The sequence below is a fragment of the Pleurodeles waltl genome, chromosome 7 (assembly GCF_031143425.1).
Source record: "Pleurodeles waltl isolate 20211129_DDA chromosome 7, aPleWal1.hap1.20221129, whole genome shotgun sequence".
NCBI lineage: Eukaryota > Metazoa > Chordata > Amphibia > Caudata > Salamandridae > Pleurodeles > Pleurodeles waltl.
Window position 1 is genome coordinate 1,134,521,766 of NC_090446.1, and position 21,068 is coordinate 1,134,542,833.

At 41.4% G+C, this 21,068-nt stretch overlaps 1 protein-coding gene and 1 long non-coding RNA gene across 2 annotated transcripts in view; one reads left to right on the forward strand and one right to left on the reverse strand.

The window, feature by feature from the left end:
• GALK1 (galactokinase 1) overlaps nucleotides 1–13,334 on the reverse strand; it is a 38,631-nt gene extending 25,297 nt beyond the window's left edge. Inside the window, exon 1 of the mRNA XM_069200171.1 lies at nucleotides 12,593–13,334. Coding sequence (XP_069056272.1) covers nucleotides 12,593–12,775 — 183 coding nt within the window. The 5' untranslated portion in view covers nucleotides 12,776–13,334. The remainder of the gene's footprint in view (nucleotides 1–12,592) is intronic.
• A 45-nt stretch (nucleotides 13,335–13,379) lies between these two features.
• LOC138246021 (uncharacterized) overlaps nucleotides 13,380–21,068 on the forward strand; it is a 60,950-nt gene continuing 53,261 nt past the window's right edge. Inside the window, exons 1-2 of the long non-coding RNA XR_011194209.1 lie at nucleotides 13,380–13,464; nucleotides 15,648–15,859. This is a non-coding gene — a long non-coding RNA (uncharacterized lncRNA). The remainder of the gene's footprint in view (nucleotides 13,465–15,647; nucleotides 15,860–21,068) is intronic.

Genomic DNA, 21,068 nt, shown 5'->3' on the forward strand with positions numbered 1-21,068 from the left:
ACTCATACACAATTATCAAAAATAGAAAGTTGTGTGTGCTCTTTGACTTTTTATAATAGGGAAATGAACGTTTCGGAACCGATTCAGAAAGGCATGTAAGAGCCTGTTAGAGAGTATACCTTTAGTACTACGTCATGCACTCATTGATGCTTTTTATGAATTGATCCCTACATCTCCACTTACTTCTTACCGTCACAATATTTTGGTAAGTGATATTTATATATATATGTATATATTTATGCAGTTAGGATTCTGACAAATAACCCTTGGGCTGAGGGTGTAAAAAAAATGCCATTCAGAAAAGAAGCATAATTTTATGGGAATTGCTGCTTCTCTGGATAGATATTAAGAGTTAAGGTAAGGCCAGTTTCATTGCTGCATTATCTCCACAGATTCAACATATCTGATTGTTTTTTTAGGTTACTGGTAGGGATGACTGTGAAGCGCAATACTTACCAATGGTAAGAACTCTTGAACTACATAAACTTCAATATCATCTGATCAACACCCGAGTACGTGACTGACTCTCCAAGTGAAAAGCATTTTTAATAGTTTCACATCACTTCCAATTTGGGCTAGTCACCTTAAGCAAGACTGACACAAAGTAAAGTATATGTGTGGGTAACATCAGGCTTAGAGTTTACAGTTTGTGCATAGACACTGACCACCATCCTATTCAAGATACCATTTTGCTACCTTATACTCATACGCTCATTACAAGACAATAAAGGTCCAGGTCAGAGATTGCCCTAAAGTGGGAAAAGTGCCTGACAAAAAGGTAAATGAACAATAATAAAGCTGGGCCCATCAGTAGACGAAAACCTTCAGTTTGTCTGGGATCAGCCTACCCATCTAATCATTGCTCCATCCGAGAACCAGTCAGAACGTGCACTATTTAGAAAAACATCCCTGCTACAGGCAGCGAACGGGAGAACTCTATGGACTATTACATAAGCAGCCAAATGAATTTATTTTGCATTCTCTTTGCAAATTATTTTTACTTCCTGATCTCCTTGCCAAATTGCCTTCAATGTATAATCCAAATCGGGACACTTTGAAACAACCTAAAACACAGTAAATATTCCAAAGGTCTGGTGACACTGGATGGTCTATGGCACATTCCATCTTTACCGTCTGTACAATATAGATTGTGCATGTTTAAGTACTGAATTAGCTGGTGCGGTGTAGTGAAGCGTCTGTGAGCCTGGTGTAAATATGACCTACGCATGTGATAGTTCCTAAGACAACCATGCAAACGATATATATGATACACGAATCCAGGACTGTTTCGATTTTTCCAGTAGAGCAGTCACGCCCCAGTGTGGAAATTTTACAAATTCTGCAGATTGCAAACATTTGTAACTGGCACCTTGTTAGTAGTGGGCATTCTCATGAGACTCATGAACACATAATGCCTGCTTTTGTCTGTCATTTTTTCGCACGTCTGCAGATTTATAGAGATGAAAGAAGCATTTAGAGGCGCGAGTAAAACACCTATTTTTGCAGGGTTGTTGTAGGAAGGGGTGGCTTTTTCCTGCATGGTAAAACAACCTTCCATGTGGCAGTCGCCTTTCCAAGACCTGTCGTTTCACCAAATTCATCCAGCTCAGTGCCCGTGTGCAACTTCTTTTCACCATCTCTTACTTAGCATCTGGACATTCCTAGAAGTAACTGTAGGCCTACAGAAGTTATTTCATTCACAGTACATCAGACTCCCCTCAGATGGCACTTTAGTGCTTTACAGTAAATGTGGCACAGGGAATGTATTCCTGTGTCAAGGCACCTCTACGATGACCTCATGGACATTGCCGATATCACGCCATGATAGGACATCTCAAAAATTCTATTGCTGGTAGTCCATGATAGAACACCTCAAAAATTCTTTATTTGATCTGTGAAATGGCTAATATTACATATTTACGATGACAATCCCCAAACAAAATTAAAATATTTGTAATCTCTCAGGCCAAGAGGAAAGGGTAGACTATGTTGGGGGCATTGAGGGCAGACGAAGCACCGAGTAGGTTCAATCTGGACTCCAAAGTGGAGTCCACAAGGAATAACAGAATGTCCTTGTGCTGTCCAACTGGTGCCTACTCTGCTGGCCCTACAGGTTTCCGCACTTGTCCCCACTTTGTTTTTCACCAAATTACTTTATTTTGAATAAATAATTAATCATAAAAACAATCAACAAATAATTAACAGCTGCACAGCTTTAAACTGCAGGAAAAAAAAAACAGACATTATAAGGCTGGATAAAGTTTGCACACCACTATAGCCATTTACAGTCTTTAAAATAACTATAACAAAGTCCTTTTTACAGGGAGTGCAGAATTATTAGGCAAATGAGTATTTTGACCACATCATCCTCTTTATGCATGTTGTCTTACTCCAAGCTGTATAGGCTCGAAAGCCTACTACCAATTAAGCATATTAGGTGATGTGCATCTCTGTAATGAGAAGGGGTGTGGTCTAATGACATCAACACCCTATATCAGGTGTGCATAATTATTAGGCAACTTCCTTTCCTTTGGCAAAATGGGTCAAAAGAAGGACTTGACAGGCTCAGAAAAGTCAAAAATAGTGAGATATCTTGCAGAGGAATGCAGCACTCTTAAAATTGCAAAGCTTCTGAAGCGTGATCATCGAACAATCAAGCGTTTCATTCAAAATAGTCAACAGGGTCGCAAGAAGCGTGTGGAAAAACCAAGGCGCAAAATAACTGCCCATGAACTGAGAAAAGTCAAGCGTGCAGCTGCCACGATGCCACTTGCCACCAGTTTGGCCATATTTCAGAGCTGCAACATCACTGGAGTGCCCAAAAGCACAAGGTTTGCAATACTCAGAGACATGGCCAAGGTAAGAAAGGCTGAAAGACGACCACCACTGAACAAGACACGTCAAGACTGGGCTAAGAAATATCTCAAGACTGATTTTTCTAAGGTTTTATGGACTGATGAAATGAGAGTGAGTCTTGATGGGCCAGATGGATGGGCCCGTGGCTGGATTGGTAAAGGGCAGAGAGCTCCAGTCCGACTCAGACGCCAGCAAGGTGGAGGTGGAGTACTGGTTTGGGCTGGTATCATCAAAGATGAGCTTGTGGGGCCTTTTCGGGTTGAGGATGGAGTCAAGCTCAACACCCAGTCCTACTGCCAGTTCCTGGAAGACACCTTCTTCAAGCAGTGGTACAGGAAGAAGTCTGCATCCTTCAAGAAAAACATGATTTTCATGCAGGACAATGCTCCATCACACGCGTCCAAGTACTCCACAGCGTGGCCGGCAAGAAAGGGTATAAAAGAAGGAAATCTAATGACATGGCCTCCTTGTTCACCTGATCTGAACCCCATTGAGAACCTGTGGTCCATCATCAAATGTGAGATTTACAAGGAGGGAAAACAGTACACCTCTCTGAACAGTGTCTGGGAGGCTGTGGTTGCTGCTGCACGCAATGTTGATGGTGAACAGATCAAAACACTGACAGAATCCATGGATGGCAGGCTTTTGAGTGTCCTTGCAAAGAAAGGTGGCTATATTGGTCACTGATTTGTTTTTGTTTTGTTTTTGAATGTCAGAAATGTATATTTGTGAATGTTGAGATGTTATATTGGTTTCACTGGTAATAATAAATAATTGAAATGGGTATATATTTGTTTTTTGTTAAGTTGCCTAATAATTATGCACAGTAATAGTCACCTGCACACACAGATATCCCCCTAACATAGCTAAAACTAAAAACAAACTAAAAACTACTTCCAAAAATATTCAGCTTTGATATTAATGAGTTTTTTGGGTTCATTGAGAACATGGTTGTTGTTCAATAATAAAATTAATCCTCAAAAATACAACTTGCCTAATAATTCTGCACTCCCTGTATAGGTGAATCCAATATTTGTACCTGTAGGCACATGCATATTGTCACTTGTATGTATTTTACGTAGCCCCAATGAAGTCTCTGGGTTACTCCCATTGATATATGAGTTGGATGGGCTTCAATGCCTTTTACAAAAAACAAAAAAAAAGAAGTTTGGAATAAAAAGAAGACCTATGAAAAGGACGGTGTGAAAATACTGGTAAGGACTGTAAACGATAATAGTGATGTCCGAGCGTCAGACTGTATTATGTTTTGGAACAGTTTTTTCTATTTCACGAGTAAGAGTATAGCTGTTGTCCCTCCATACTAGGCACATCCATCTGTCTGTACTCAGATGGTTGATTTAATTATTGTTAAACTTATTATACTAGGAAATGCAGTGCGCTACTGGGCTTCTGGCTACCCAAATCTGTGTAGATATAATGAGACTAACAAATTTCATTATCCCAAACTAGCAGTCAATAGATTGTACTACTTGATACTGGTAAAGTTCCCATTCATTAGCAAAGGAACACAATATTCCTTTCTTGCTGGAGGAAAAGCATTACAAAAAAGTAAATTGCATAGTGGACTGTGAGGGATTGTCATTGCATTGATTCAAGATATTTTCTATATGCAAATGCCAATCCTCATGGAAAGAAAGTGTATGGTGAATTACTCTGTATCTAAACCTCATTAACGGAAATTATGGTGATTTGTCATCCACAACAGAGAGGGCTCCAATCCTGGTACAGTTTTCAAAATAAAATGCTCCCTCGCGGTTGTTTTAATTATATTCTAAACACCTCTGGTAAATTTGCAAGACTCAACAGATGTCTTTTTGTTGCTTGCGACTAGATCTGCAAATAGAAAAAAGCTTGGGTTGCCCCATGACATCACCTAATTTTATTTTTAAATAATGGAGCCCACTCCACGCCATCAAGATCAACATGAGATGTGTTCACACTTAGAGTTCTCGGTGATCAGCTTACATGAAACTTTGCAATCCTTTGCAAGTTAAAACCTAGGTAATGTACCTTCAGCATAATCCCAGGCCTTGTAGACACTATCTTTCTAGATATCTTCACTCTGTGATCTTTAAGTTTATAAGCAAAACAGTTAAAGGAAGCTTGGTTCCCTCCAAACTGAAAGATGCCATAATCACACCCCTATTATAAACCCATTTTATGCCTATACCCTGCTAGCTATTGCCCTGCTACAAGACAGAATGATTAGAAAGAACATGTAAAAAAATGATCAAACAAATTCAACATCACTAGAATCAGAAATCTTTCTTGACAAACTTCCTTCCCATAGTCAACAATATGAGGGACATCTTAGACAAATGCTATTTCTAAATTAGGTGAAAAATATCTGTCCTGATGGCTTTCAAAGCACCTCAAGATTTACGAGATGCTCAAACTTGCACAAGTAGGTTTCTGACCATGAATACAGAGTGAAACCAATTATCGATCCTGGATGAACTTTGAATTGGACTGGCTGCAGGACACCCCGCCAGCCTTATTTTATAGAATCTCTCCACTACATTCGATACACTGGACCACTGCATCTTAATCCAACACCTGGCAGCATTAGGCTGGGGGTGTGACATTGTCCTGGTTTTCAAAATTCCTGTCAGGACTAAGACAATCCTTAATTCTCCCTCCTTGTCAGATCAAAGCCATCATCCATGGAGTATCACAGGGGTCCCCACAGCCATTATTCTGTTTAATGTTTACATGCAGCCTTTGTTAATTATCATTAGATTCTTCAGTGTGGAATCAGTCTGTTACACTGATGACATAACTGATCTTGAGATTTGATAGACATATGCTGATGCATCAGCACATCCTCCATTCTTGCCTTTTGGCAATTCAAAGATGGATGAGAAACAATCTGTTGAAGCTCGGTGCCAACAAAATGGACGCCGTGGTCCTTGGTCAGGACGGCTTGTGGACTGGGGCAGAAAGGTCGCCACCCTACCCACTGACCAGATCACACACCAGGGTGTTTTATGACCTCTCAAGAAAATACCATTTGTGTCCTGCTTCTTAACTGTTCTCCGATACAGAAAGGTCTGACAAGGTGGGAGGGCCTTTTCCGTTTTGGTCCTGCAACTATAAAATCGTCTTCCAATTGGCACGTGCTCAACTGAAAGTTACAGTGTTTTCAGGAAGTCCCTCAAGACATAGCTCTCTTGTTATTCTTCCCTCACAGAAATTCAAGTGGCAGAATACTATCACCAAGGGGCCTTCAAATAAATAGGAGAGCTTAGTTGCACTATTCATTCATTCTTTGGCACATTGCCATGCTGGCATTGTTAATTTGGTCAGCTGTGTTAAATACAAATGCCTATACCACCCTCAATACAGCAGAACACTGAGCTTCACTAAATAGTTTTCCACGTAATCTGTACAGAGGTGCATGTGGGACCTTTTTTTATCTCCCCAGTATAGAGGGGGGGAGAAAATAAATGTAAGATATTCCAAGGCTACACTTATGATTTGTCTTTTCAATACATACTATATATTTCTGCTAAAACTCAGTAGTAGACAGTGGATCCATTTGAATTCATATTATGCGTAGTAAGCAGATGTTTATAAAACTGGCTAAGCATTGTAAGGATGCAGACGCACAGGGGAGAACTGGTTAAATCATAAAGTGGGGAGGGGACAAAAGCACAGCATCTGGAGAAGGTATAAGCCCACGGTGGGGATAATCACAGAGGGGGCAGATTCATAATATTAGGAACAGCAGAAGCACAGTAGGGAAGAGGCAGATGTGCAGTCTACAGTGGTGGTATTGGAAGCAAAGTTGGGGCAGAATGCTAGAGGGTGGGGTTCGCACTCAAAAGCAGAAGTACCAGTAAGCAAGGAGGATACCTACCAATACCACATATTGAAATATTTCTTTACACTAAACTACATGGGACAGTATAATATTTTTAGACAGGACAAAAAAGCTACGAAGGCTGAGGAGTCAGAAACAGACAGAGGCGACTTGCAGTAGCCTTAGAGCGTATGGCATGGGGTAGTTCATTCCTTAACATACAAGATCATACCACTATATTCCAACAAACTACATAAATCTTTGGTGCTTTGTTCAGCGCTTAGACTCCTTAAGGCATTGTTGTGCTCTATAAATTTATCATTCATTCGTTCTTTTATATTCATTGCAAACAAGAAAAAACAGCAGAATCTGTGCTGTAAAATTAAACATGTAATAAATTATTTAGTAGTTTTGGGAAAAAGTAGTTGAAATAAACCTTATGTAATTCAGGGTAAAAATGCTTTGGCTCTGATTGTGTGGAAATATTTCCTGCAATAACCTATAGCTTGGAAAAATAAACAAGTTGCCAAAAAAATCTCCCTTCTGTTAATCATTTTTTCGTTTTAAAAAAGGATATCAGAAGAAGGAAAAGCCAGTTTACCTTTTCCTTGTTTAAAATGTTAGCTGTAATTAAGCTCCATGGCCCGTCTTTCACCCTGGCTGTTGGCTGTGGCAGCAGGCATTTAGACATTAGAACTCCACAGTATTAACTTTTTATAGTTGAATTGAATTGAAATTGTATTTGTATAGCACTTACTACCCCTGATGCACTTTACAGTAGCATGCTACCCCTGAGCCAACGTTAGTAGTTAGTCTACTGGTTATTTTAATTAGTCTTGCATACTAAGGAAACCACTTGGTGCATTTACTCCAGTTTCTATATGGTAATTAGCAACCTGGATGCGATCACTAGAAGGGGCTATGTGAGAAGAAAAAAAAAGGAACTTAAGACAGTAACGCATTGGATTTAAAGTAGTGTATAAGTAGAAGAGGCATGTAGAAGGGAAGCAGCAGCATTGTAATTTATTACTGGATACTAGAGACGTCACAAGTTGCCTGTAATAAGGAAATTTATGCTGACATGAGGGGCTTCTGCTGTGGGTACCTAATTGCAGGAGTTCCTGCGGCGATGTGGCTGCAAATACGTGCAAGTGAGAATATTCACATATGTTCTGTGCAATACTCAGTGAGAATATTCACATATGTTCTGTGCAATACTCTGTCTGAATACTGCTAAGAGCTCCATTAGACACTGCAGGAGGACACACTGGTAAGGCTACACTCCTGACCACTGACTACAGGAAGGAGTGAACGCGAGGGGGGGTTCTTACTCCTGTCTGGGATGGTACATCAGAAAGTGCACTAGTGTGGTCTTGAGCCACCAGTGGGCTGATTACCCACAGCCACAATGGCCTCATGACATTTCTGCAGTTCAACACAGCATTTGAGATGCAAAATAGATCGGATCCACCTGTCTCATAAGAGGATTCAGTGGGTGACTCTAAACAAGTCACAAATTTCTGCTACTATCCTTTGGTATAAAAGCTACATAAAAGTGGCTTGACTCCAAATCCCTGGTGAAGGTCCTGCTACGAGTCTTGCAAACGGAGAGATCATTATGCAAAGAAATAACTGGTATGCCATATAGAAGTATATAGTCCCTCACACGGTCACTTAGACCTTGTTATCTGCCTCAGTGCACAGTGTTATCGCTCCTCAAGTGAGGTGAAACAGACCCCCTAAAGAAGCTTTCTTGGGACGGTACAGGTGTCTCAAGTCAGGCCTCGAAAAATCCTAAAAATGTTACTAGACCTGCAGGTCAAGTAACTTGAATAATCTACTTGACCTAACTGAAATGTACTTGACCTGTAAAATGGTCTCAAATTGTGTACTCCTAGGCAACTATTTTATTTTGTAGAGCTGCCTTTTACCTCATTCTCACGAGTGCACCTTCACGTCAGTTCAGCATTTCTGCTGTACAAAAGAACTCTTTTGTTTGATTAAATAGACTAAAGGTTTGCTCCATGTATAATAACAATCTAGCCTATGTATAGGGTACACATGACCCATTACTTGCCTCTTAGTTTCCTAATAGCCTTGATATCAGAGAAGAGCAAGAGTGTTTCTCAGTTCATGTTTAAACACTCACTTTTAATAAACACATTACTAAAGCATGAAGCGGTAGCACTCTGTCATTTGCAGACAGTAAATGTCCCATTGAAATGGCCAAATAATTTCCCACAAACTTGCAGCTTTACTGATAAAGCTATATGTGTATTAAAATAATCTGTGAAAATTAGATTTCAGAAAACATTCATCATTTGCACATCATGAAGTAAAGTGTTATGGTTTGTTTGCATCCTACTAAAATATTTTCTTTCACTCCACAGAAGTACAACAAATGGGCTTTCACAACTACTGAAATATATTTTTAAATGTTTGTACAGTTGACTTATTAGCTATTTAAGTGTGTGTGTAAGGAAAAATCCAACACCCTACTGCCTCTAATTTCACACTCTTAGTGCAGCAGGTCAGACAGTTCACTTTACAAAACCCTGGAACACTGTAGTCAGAGAAGTAAACTGCCTTTTGACCTCTTTCTCTGGACACACAGCATTTTATTGCTCCTTCACTTTCTGAGTTATCAGAACACCTGTTCTATGTCAACGCGCCAGAAGCTTGACCTGATAAAATCTGATTCATCATAGCGAGTGGGCGAGTAGATTTTTCGAGGCCTGTCTCAAGCCCAACTGGGACATCAATTGTGTAGAATCCCAGATACAGTTGTGGTGGGTCTAGTAGGCCAGATCAGTGTGACCTAGGGGCATGGTCTGGCTATGCAGATGACACAGGTGTCTGTCTTCAAACTTCTCATTAGTTGCCTGCCTCTAGCCAGTGTGTTCTTACTGGTCTCCTCTGGATGTGGACTGCTATAGTTACAGGTAAAGGTAAGTTCTGCTTTCTACACATTTATATCGTCTTTGGAGAAAAACCAGAGAGGCATGTTTTAATCCACGTAGTTTGCTGGACAGAGGTTGTAATAATATTAAAAACAATTGTTTGTGATCAGCTTGAATTATTTATTGTCATCAATATAAAGCATTATAATATTAAAATACATTTCATTCTATACAGGTTCATTATAAGTTACACTCATCTCAGGAAGTAGTTCTTCCTTCTTTCTTTTCTAGTCCTGTATCTGATGAAATGAAAGGCTTTTTACATTTACGAGATATTAAACATGCTTTGTCTATTTACACTGACAGATCAGTAAATACAGAAAAACGGACAATTTTTGTCACTTTTGGTTTATCTGACCACGGTAAGAAGGCTTCAAAGATTACCATAAGCCGGTGGATTGAAGAGACAATTATCATGGCTTACGCAATTCATGATCTTCAATACCTATGTAGTGTCCAGGGTTGCTCCACCAGAACGGCAGCCTCTTGGCCGAGTTTCATGGGGTTCCTTTGAAAGAAATATGCAAAGCAGAAAACTTGGGCATGTGGACAGGTTTGCTAAACATTATTGCTTACAGAGCATTAACCCCGAAGGAAAAAGGTTTGGTAAAGAAGTCTTACATGCTGCTAAAAATTGTTGACTGTGTGATATTAACTGTTGATTTTTATTTATGTTTTATTTGATGTTTACATGAATGATCATTAAATCACGAGGTGCATCATATATCGTGATTGTGTTCATATGTATTTTTATGATCTAGACTACTGTTTGCACTTATATAAGAGATCACATGAAAAGTATATGAGCAATCAAGAAGAGATTTTCTGCTGTCAAAGGTATTTTGGGCTTTGGTGTACCTCAATCAGTGATGACTGGGACAAGGATGAGGGACATAGTGGTAATGACTCAATTACTTACCGATAATCATTACTCCTAGTCCTACTTGCCCTCATCCCATTCATCACAACCCACCCACCCTCTCTGGAATAGGCCTTTGACATGGTTTGGTATTATAGGAAGTGCATAGGGTATGCTAGCCCTTTATTGGCTTCCAGCCAGGGGTGTGGTCAAAGGCTAGCTAACATTTCCTGTTTTTGTTTCCGGACCGGAAATGGAACAAACATAGATAGTGATGACAAGGAGAACTAAGAATAATGAAAATTACTGGTAACTGAATCTTCATTGTGAGCCACTTAAATGAAGTGATACCTACCCACGTCTGTGCCTTTACTATGAGCAGAGGCGGAATCCGCAAGGGACTGGAGGTCCATGGTGGACATTAGTTGATGTTGGTCTCCACAAATTTGGGCCTGCTCTCCAAAGAAAAGCTGTACAATTCTATTTTATTATTTTACAGTATTGATAAAGCTGCCAGTTTGTTACCCTGGTGCGAGTGATAACCACGGCCTATTTGTCTCCATGGGACACAGGACACACATCTATTTACGTACACATTTTCTAGACCACTGACTTAAGCGTTCTCATGTGACAATGCAGGTAACGCATTCAGCTACTCCCGATTTTTTTTTTTTAACTGTCCTATGTATCCATTCTAGGGGATGTATTTGCATTTTCCTCAATGTAGGTAAGGACTTAACTCCAGCATGCAAACTGCCGACACCATGTTGACTGCAAACCTAGATTGTGAAGGGTAGACCATGTTTCTCTTATATGCCATATCAACCAAGGCTTCAGGCCCACCTCTACATACTGCAGCATTCAAAGACATGGGTGCAAATGTTAAGTTCAAGCAGCCCTAGAAACAAGGAGGCACTTACTGTTTTTGCTGTGCTGGGTACAAAGTATGGGTGCACATGCCACAATCGGAGCCACCTCCCCAAATTATTGGTAGAACCCAGGTCAGAACTTTTGCTCCTTTGAGAATTTATGCTGAGCTAAACCATCGGCATGTTCTGCATGCCGAAACCATGGATAAATCACATCTTTATTTACTTTGAATAGTGCCAACCAACTAGTGTTGGACCAAAGTCCCCCTTGAACCCAGAAAGCAAAGAACATTCATAAGTAAAAATATGAGTGGAGCCCATTAGCAGCAAAAAGATGGCACACTATCGTAGGAAGGTATTTCACGCAGAGAAACGTAAAAATAACCTTTAAAAGGGAAATACCCACCCATTGTAAATTCGCATACACCGCCTGAGAAAGAGAAATAGAACTAACAATTGCAGCCATATTATGGATCTCCACCAACAACAATCTTCAGCCATTTTTCATCCTACTTAACGCCTGTAGCACGTCTTCCAGAAAGAAAAGCAAGTGCCTGTCAATTTATTGAGTTGGGCATGAGAGGATTTCCTTGTGGCTTCTTCATCTGTCCTAGTCCTTTTCTCCTTATAGGAAGATAACCTCGGTGGCAAGCAGGTCGTTTCGGCGTTTTCATTTGAAAGGGGTAACCAGCCCGTGTGGGCCTCCATCATGTAACAGCGAGAACTTGAAGCCTGAACCCCCCAGCTAGAGACAGCAGCATCAAGAATATGCTTTTCCCTCCTCCCAGCAAGTGAACACACTGTACTTGTAATCAAAGTTTTTTTTTTTAAATCATATTTATTGCTGTCTTTTTTAATTTTAAACTTTAGTTAAACTGAGGTACTAGTACTTCTAAGGCGCAATTCTGATTTGGAATATGGTGACAGAAAACGGCTCGAGGGCCCCAGAGATCGTGGATTTGATGCGACTCCTCTCTATCCTCAACAGGCCCCGACCGTCACATCCGGTGCACACTGCGGGTTTTATGGACTGCTGTTATCTCCCTTCAGCTTTACTACTCTAGATGGCGATGCAAAATATCACAACTTCCTACCCCAAACTTTCTGCCCTCGTAATGAACCTTTGTGACCAGCATAATTTCACCGTCTCCCAATATCCCACACCCTGGTGCCCCGGCACAAGGTTGCATCCACCTTCGTCATTGTGCCACCCCCTCCTCCTTACCATGGGCAACACGAAGCCCTGGTTGTAATCCGTGTGCTCTCCGATCAAGTTCACCCGGCCTGGGGCGGACACTGCAATTTTGGGAGCGCTCCCCCCAAAAGCCCCTGCGTACACCTGGCGCGCCGAGGCCAGCAGCGTCCCGGGGTCTGTAGGAGTCCCAGACATGGTGCCCACTAGAGACATTCAGAGCTTCGATGGACGCGTCTTCGCTGCAGGATTCAGGGCAGGGCTCACTTTGTGCCAGAAATTCTAATTAGTCAATTGCTTTATGTCAGGATTTGGAAAGTCCTCTTAGAAAAGAGAACGTCCCTTGGTACCAGGATTTGTGAAGAAAGCGTTGCATTGGGTGGATTTGTAAAGAGAACGTCGGTTTGGTCGAGGATATGAAAAGTCCCTGCCGCCTAAACTAGGGTACTTAAAAAAGAATACCGTGAATTGCAGGATTTGTAACTAGAAAAGGTGGTTTGCGACAGACGGAGTAGCTGTGTCAGCGTATTTTTGAGCACAGCTTTCCCTGGGTTCGAGAAGAGCACACAGTAGTTCCCTTTTATTGTAAACTCTTAAAACAGGATGTTAACGTGTAGCCGGATAAACAGCTACGTTGCATCCTCCGCCAGGCGGTGCCAGACTACACCTCAAGTCACCGGTCACAGGAGAGAGGCAGCACTCGAAAATTACACCCATACTACTCAAAGACTTTTTCCTCTTCCGTGTTTGTATGTTGCCACCCGGGATTCTAATCCCGCCCCTTCGTCCTCCCCCAATTACTGCTCCTCTTCCGCTTCCTGCGCCCAGGGCGATGGGTGACGCAACAATCTATGACCTGACAGGAGTCCTAATGCGCTAGCGCTCTGAGTGACGGGGCTCCTCTGGTGAACTGACGGGCTCTTTTTCATACATTTGGAACTTATTGATTTTTGGTTTGTCCCACCACTTTTTGTCACGAACAGTTGAAAGTGGCCGATCCACTTAGGTGACAGAGCGAGCCGAGCTAGGTATTGACCCAGTAGTGCTCCTAGTGGGCTGGAGGAAGGATACGACGTGCCCTTACTTTTTTAATTTATGAAAATACGTTCCCCTACTTCTTATTAAAAGACAACCGTCCCCCGATGGTAAACTCCGGTCGTGCAAATGCTTCACCTTGCCTGTACTGTGAGAGCGAGGGAGGCGTAAGCAGCTTAACAATACACAGGCTTTCTTGCCAGGTGCCTCCCCGCCTAAAGAAATGAAAATGTGCACAAAAGGTTAACCTGCAAATGTAAAAGGGGCTTGGGAGCAGGTACTGGTTTAATTGATCGAATTACATTCTTTTGGACTGGTAGTGTAGAGTTAACCAGCTGAGCTATGCAGTGTGTGCTTTTCAGGGCAGTTAAATAAAAATAAAACATCACCTACAGTCTGGGTATTACTAAAAGCTGTATTTTGGAGGCACCATTTTATCTGAAACCGCTTTGCATATTTGGCAGCTGTCTATCTTATACTAGTGTAATGAAAGTATAACATAATGACTTACATTTTCTCAGTGCTTTCTGTCATAGACTGGGCCATCTTAGCACTAAACACACAAGCCACAATTCTCCATTCAACCAACCAACATATTCTTTGGCTTTTTGGTTACATACAGACCTCTCAGCGCATTAACTAATAGAGGTTTGATAATACACAATAGTGCACATACCAGTGATTAACGTACCTTTAAGAAAAAAATTAATGAGTTATTACATATATAGCTACCTGAAGGAGAAATGTTTTTTTTTTAGCCATACCTTTGACCCTGGTCAAATTGATCCCGCCCCCATTGCATGCATCATCACAGTTCTCATACTTTTTTCAATGCATTTAGACTGCTGGATTGACCATGGCTCTAACAGCCAAAACACAAGCTTGCCCACTGCAAGATTTGGCATGTAAGCCATCAATGAATCGACTAAGAAAGATGATTTTGCCATGTACAGTGTACATGCCAGTAGCACTATTGGTATATGTGTCTCAACATTATTTCCTATGTTTATTCTTCTACCTTCTCCTTACTTTTTGAGGTGCATTGTTCTACCCAGAAGCTTGGAAGTATGCTTTGAAATGACCCCACTATCCACTTTGGTGCAATGAAGGGATAGCTTACTCAACAGTCTTCTCGTTCTTTTTTCTTGTCTCAGCTTGAGACTAGGGTCTGAGTATGGAATCCTTGCTGCGCTTGGGTCCCTGACATCACGCCCGTTATCAGTCTGCGCCAGGGAGTAAACTCTCTGAGTAGTCCAACACAAATGATCCTACTAGTTCGAAAATGTGTGACACTGCTGCTTCCAGACTAGCCACATAGCAAAGATGTCATGAGCCGAAGTGCAAGCAAAGAAAATAGAGACACTGGTTGAGTAGTTGCTGTTGGTGAGTTTCATGGTACTTCTGCTGAACTATTAAGGTCATTACAGAGGCCCTTTCATTGGGTCTGCCTTTGCAACAAAATTCTTTGGATGTGAGCTTTAGGGAATGGGAGGATCTAGACCAAATGAATATGCCTAGGTTTATGTCAATATTGTATCCTATTCATGATAGGGATACGTTTCCAGAGACTGTGTCAGTGGATTCTCTAGTTGCCAGGTTGGTTGGCCAAACTTTGATGGTGGAGGAGACCTTTTGGAGGGTCCTATTGATGGGAAGATTAATTCCACATTAAAGAGTAATTATTTGGGTTCTCATTTAGTCACGAGGGCTGGAATTTATGAAGCTCGTGCCAGTAAGTCACTTTTCTCTGACTTTAAATAACCTTTTCAGGCTATTCAAGAATGATAAGTGTGTTCTAGTTTGGTTGAAGCTATGAAGAGATTGGTAGAATTGTTCTCACAGATCTTTTGACTTAGTGCATGCTTCAGCTTTGGTGCTAGGAGTAGCTATTGCAGTATGTAGGAATCTTGTCTTGAAAGATTGGTATATGCAAGCAGAACAGAAATCTGAAACTTTTCATATATCCTTTGAAGGAATCAAACTCTTCAGTTCAGAGGATAAAGTCCATTGACACTTCAAGGGCAATAAACATTTGTCTTATTTCTGCCAACAGCCTCCTTCAGCCTCATCAGCTCAGACATCTGCTAGGTCGTCTTCAGTGAACCTTCTTGGAGGCTGTCTCCCCAACACCAAGGTGAAGAGACAGCTGGGCAAGACCTTCTTGGAACATTGTGGGCAGAAGTGGAAGACAGCATCACCTAACATGTCTCAACGCTCATGACTATGCCGCAGGTGGCCAGTTGGATGCCAGATAAACCTATTCAGGTCAGGTTGGAAGGACTCTATCTTTGAAGTATGGGTCTTAATAGTTATCGGAGAATCTTATAAGATAGAGTTCTTCTACAGTCCTCCAGAGTTTAGGATCATACACATGCCTTGCACTTACAATCCCATCAAGACATTTGTGCTGCATTTAGTAATTCACTCTGTGCTTCAGAAGAAAACCATCATTCCAGTTCCACACCAGGTGGAGGGAATGGAAGTTTCCTCCGTCGTCCTCCTTGTTCCTAATATAACAGGAGGATTAAGATTAATAATAGATCTGAAAGGTGTCAACAAATGGATCCAGACGATTCTCTTTAAAAAGTAAACTCTACTGGGGTGCTGGTCAAGCACATCCACTGAATACAGGCAAGAATGTACCAACACAGACTGTCCCGGTGACCTCCCTCACCCCAGAGATGGATACTATCCAACAGGCCACTAATTCTTCTAGAGAAGCTCTGGAGGCCAAGGCAGGGGAAGTTGGCTCCAGTGTCAGCTGCATTGTGACTGGACTTAGGAAAGGCTGTGGACAAAATTACAGAGGTGCAAGGTAAGGTGTCGGAAGGCATTGTCAAAACCCTACAACAAACTGTGGCTAGGCGATCACCGAGGCATCCAGGAGCCTAGAAGTCAAGGAGGTGATACAGAGGGGAGGATTTGTGGGGTTCCCAGAGAACTGTGAATATGTGTCCACTGAGCAATTCTTAGACAAATGGCTGCAGAGAGGGATCCCCGAGAAAATTACCTCGATTCCTTGTGATCGAATGAGCACATAGGGCGCGATTGTAAAAGCCTCCAACTGACGCAGCCCGCCGCATAATTGCTTACTCCTTGAATTATAAGGACAGAGACAAAATCTTATTTGTTAGAAAGTAAGGCAAGCTTATATATGAGTCAGACAAATCAAGATTTCTCCAGACTATTCTCGACTTGTCTAGCAACAGCAAAAATCCTTTGAAGAGGTCAAAATAAAAATAAAAATCATGTATATACAGTATATGCTACTTCCTCACTAAATTAAAGGTAATATTCAAGTCTCACAAGTCTTTGAGACTAAACAGGCAGTTTGGGAGTGGGTAGAGAAGCGTCATGCTATCTGGCCAAACAAACTTTCTCCTTTCCTGGACCATCTGCCCATGAGTCCTGACAGTATCCCGTCAAAAAAATATCCACACCAGGTCTCACAACAGAAATCGATCCCTATTGAAAAGAAGTGGGCACCAGATGCCCCTCCTTGGGGCTGACACTGCACAAAATGGTGTTGTGGCAGTTAACTGGATTACCGAATCATCCAGACTTGGCCCCTCTCCTGTTAATCCCAGTAGCTAATACTTTTGTGTCTCAACATGAAGGCTGCGTGGCCCTCTGTTGCAGAGGCATAAGTCTGGCGATTATGGCAAGGTGATTTTCAATTATGTAAGTTCTGTTGTGGGGGGACAGTAGTATGTGACGAGGGGAAGGTGGCTGTGCGGCACATGGGTTCGCCCCCTATCTAGTTGACCCCTCCGTCTCCCGTTAGGTAAGCATATACTTTAATTTAAATTCTGTTCTAGGGGGAAAGGGAAGGAGGTTGGGACATGGTATGCATGGCCCGCATTGTTGTTCCTTTGCCTCGTTGGCATTGGTTTCCAGTTGATCCTGCAACAGATGCTTCAGGTTTCTGTAGTGCAGGGTGTGGGGAGCGTATAGGGGTGTGGGACAGAGGATAGGAACTATTTCCATCCTATCTTTCTGGCAGCTTACAACATGCTGTGGTACACTACGCAATGACATTGGCTTAATTATACACCCCCACATTCTTCCTAACAGCTGATCATGAAGGGCCAGGCTCATATTCTTATCTGCAATGTGAATTGGCTGGTGGATCAAATTAAGAGGGGAGTGGGCTTTAGGCGAGCCAGACGTCTTAACTCGGACATCCTTTTTTCTACAATAAACTCACCTCGTAGGTAACAGATGCCCATTTCTGGCCCAACTGACCTTCTCACAGGTATATTCCACTCTGGCTTTGCCAGAGCTTCCAGAGGTGTGGCTATCCTCATTTGCAAAATCTAAACAAAAAGACGCAAAGTGAGGATTCTTGATTAAAATGTCTCTCTGGTTTGAGGAGATTCTCTTTGTTTAGGATAGCAACCCTCACCCACCTTACTGGCATGCTTCTTATAGGGTTCCCCCCTCACACCACTCATCCAGGGTAAGCAGTGTCATTGCAGCTCCCTGAACAGGGGAGGGGCACGTAGTGTATTACCTAGGAGTGAAAGAACTATGTGAGCTCTCAGTGTGGGTCAGAGTTAGACTTGCAGAGTGCCGTGATATACGTTTAGGAATTAAAACTACATCTTGGTGGACAGACTCAGAAATGTATTGTGTGTCCCCAAGGGATAGGCTAAAAACTAAGAGGGGAAATGAACTTCAACCCAATAATGATGAAGGGGTCAATATGTTTCTGCCAGTCTAAAGTCCCTATTATGGGTGTTCAGCCTTCTTCAGGACCAAATATCTAAAGTCACCCTGTCATTAAAAGAGAGAAGTAGTAGATGTGTAGTGTGTGATGATAAAGAAATAAATGATAATTAATCTACAACCAGTATTACACAACAAATGTGGCTGTTAGTACTGTTGTAGTCACACACAAAAAGGAAATCGAGAGACAAAATAAGAAAATGTTTATGTAAAATTGTCCTATGTTTACAATAGGCCATAGTATGTTTCACATGTATGCAAGTGTATGTGTCTGCCATGCAGATTGTTGTCACTGCAAATGTACAGGTGAAATATGAATTGGGACAAGGATATGTGTTCGGCCTCAACTCACATTTATTCAGGTAAACAAGAAGCAAGGCTAGATGTGTTACAAGAGACATGGCGGGCTACACAACATTATAAAAGGTCATCTTTGTGTGACAACTTGTTTGTGTTTATCTTTGTTGACATTGAAAGAGGTCATCAGAATATGATAAAATTAAAAACTCTTTGTTATCATCTTATAGCTCTGATGGTAAAGTGTGAAAAAATCCATCATACATCATAATATTCCTCACAGCCGAGAGCAGTGGACTGAAAATATTCCTATATGCTGTGTTTCATAAAACTGCTTGTTTTAGTCGAATTTTTAGGCGTTTTTTAGGGCTCAGCTAAGGATTAACCTATATTGAAGGGATCAAGACTGAGGAAAAAGATGGTTCAGGATTGCATCTCTACCTCTACACAATATACCTAATTATATTTAAAAAAAACACACAAGGAAGTGCAACTCCTGTATGAAGAGCATCCAGCTTGCATTGTGCTTGTGATAGGAAGCGTAAAGCTCTTCCACTAGCGTAGTGACTGTCTATTAATAAACAGAAGCAGTGTGGGGCCCTTCTGGGGGTGCTTACATGTAAAAGGCTTCCTGGGTGAGAAGGCAAGTTGCACTATCAGGGAGACCTCTTTTAGTGTGGAGCTATCATTGGGGTGGTATGTGACTATCATGCTCCATGGCCATAGTCAAGGGAAATGTAATTTAACCACCATAATCAAGTTGATCACACTCACAGCAGCCAGAAGTCTTGAATGTTAATGTGGTTTCATGATGGTATTTCATTCATTTCAGCATTAAGTAAACATTTGTATGTGAGCGGGGAGCAGTCCTAGGCTTCCTGGGTGTGGGAGCCTGAACTCCAATAATTTACTGAACTCCAATATTTCATTCACCCTAAAATTTACCCCAGGCAGTTCGCCCCCCGCACCCTTAGTCTGGCGATAAGCTGAACCACCCTCCATGACATCAAGTTCAATAAATAGCAGAGTAAATCAAAATAGTGACTGGGACTGTATAGAGTGTGGGAGGTTTTTTTAATAACAATTTTAGAATAGGCAATACAGAATAAACCAGTACAGGGTATGAAGGCTCGGATACAGAAGTCAAACTCAGAAATTATTTGTAATGTTTCTAAATGTCACGTAGACAAAGAACACCAACAGCATTTCTAATAGGAAAGGTAAATGTCTCAAGATTCAGACACATTTTAGTGAGGAAAATGAAAGTCTCGCCCAAATGGACAGAGTTCTTTGAGGAAAAACAAAAGTCACCCACCTAAAACTAGTTTTTTTTTTATATTGATTTACGCATAAAGAAAGCAAAAACTGCAGATTCACCATAGCATGACGATCAACAACACATTTTAAGGTTTATAACGCTATCCCATTTCTAGTAATACCCAAGACTCTTCCGTTACCTTTCACAGAAACAACAATCCGGAAATGCAAAACAATATATGAAACATTCTCAAAGACTAATACACTAATGTGCTAGCAAGGCTGCATTGGAAGTTCCAGTAGAATTGTACCTCAAAAAGTATCATCAGGAACACAATGGAAAGTTTCAGTGACAATACATACTCTCTAAAAGAAATATGTCAGTTAAGTCACATCGCAAAGTGCTCTGTGGAAACTGGGGGGAGAAAAGACTTGCAGTGGGACATTGTTAGGGAGGTGGAATGAGCAGGAACAGAATGAGCAAGCACTAGAAACTGCACCCATTTTAATAAAATTGTGTCTTTTTGTAAAAGTGGCATAGTGACATTATTAATCACAATGCTAAACATTTCTATAAATTTGTTTTAAGAGCAACCTCATTAATCAATCACAACTTTATTCATAATAAAAGAATATTGATACACATTTATTACTCAGAATTGTCCCTGTGAAAAAACTTCAGAACTGGGATTCTGGAAGTTGTAGTACCATTGACAGGGACATAGCTCCGGTGGGGGAATTGCAGTGTTACACCCCCTAGAAAATGTGTTTACCAGTAAATAGTTGGGTAAAATGGCTTTCATTCAAGTATGGTGGCCTGTCTGTTGGAGTTCACCTGGGATTTTTACACGCCCACACTGACAAAAACACATATACACAATCTCTCTCATTTCTGTTTTGAAGGCCTTAAGTAATGTTTAGTTTGGAAAATGTGTTTTAAATAACCCTAGCATTCAGCCTTCATCTCTCTTTCCAGTGCTCCTTAAGCCCCCCTCATGTCCTGCTTCTCATATAATGTGTTTTACCAAGATATCCCAGCGTGATTGTTGAGAAGTCTGACGCTCACCCCCCCCCCAGTCTTATTGACCAAGCTACACCCCTGCCCATTTTCAGGGTGGCAGTCATTCTTCAGTGTAGAAGGGGCAGTCCTGAGAAAGTGTTAGTCTTATGTTATGCCTTGTTCAAATTATGT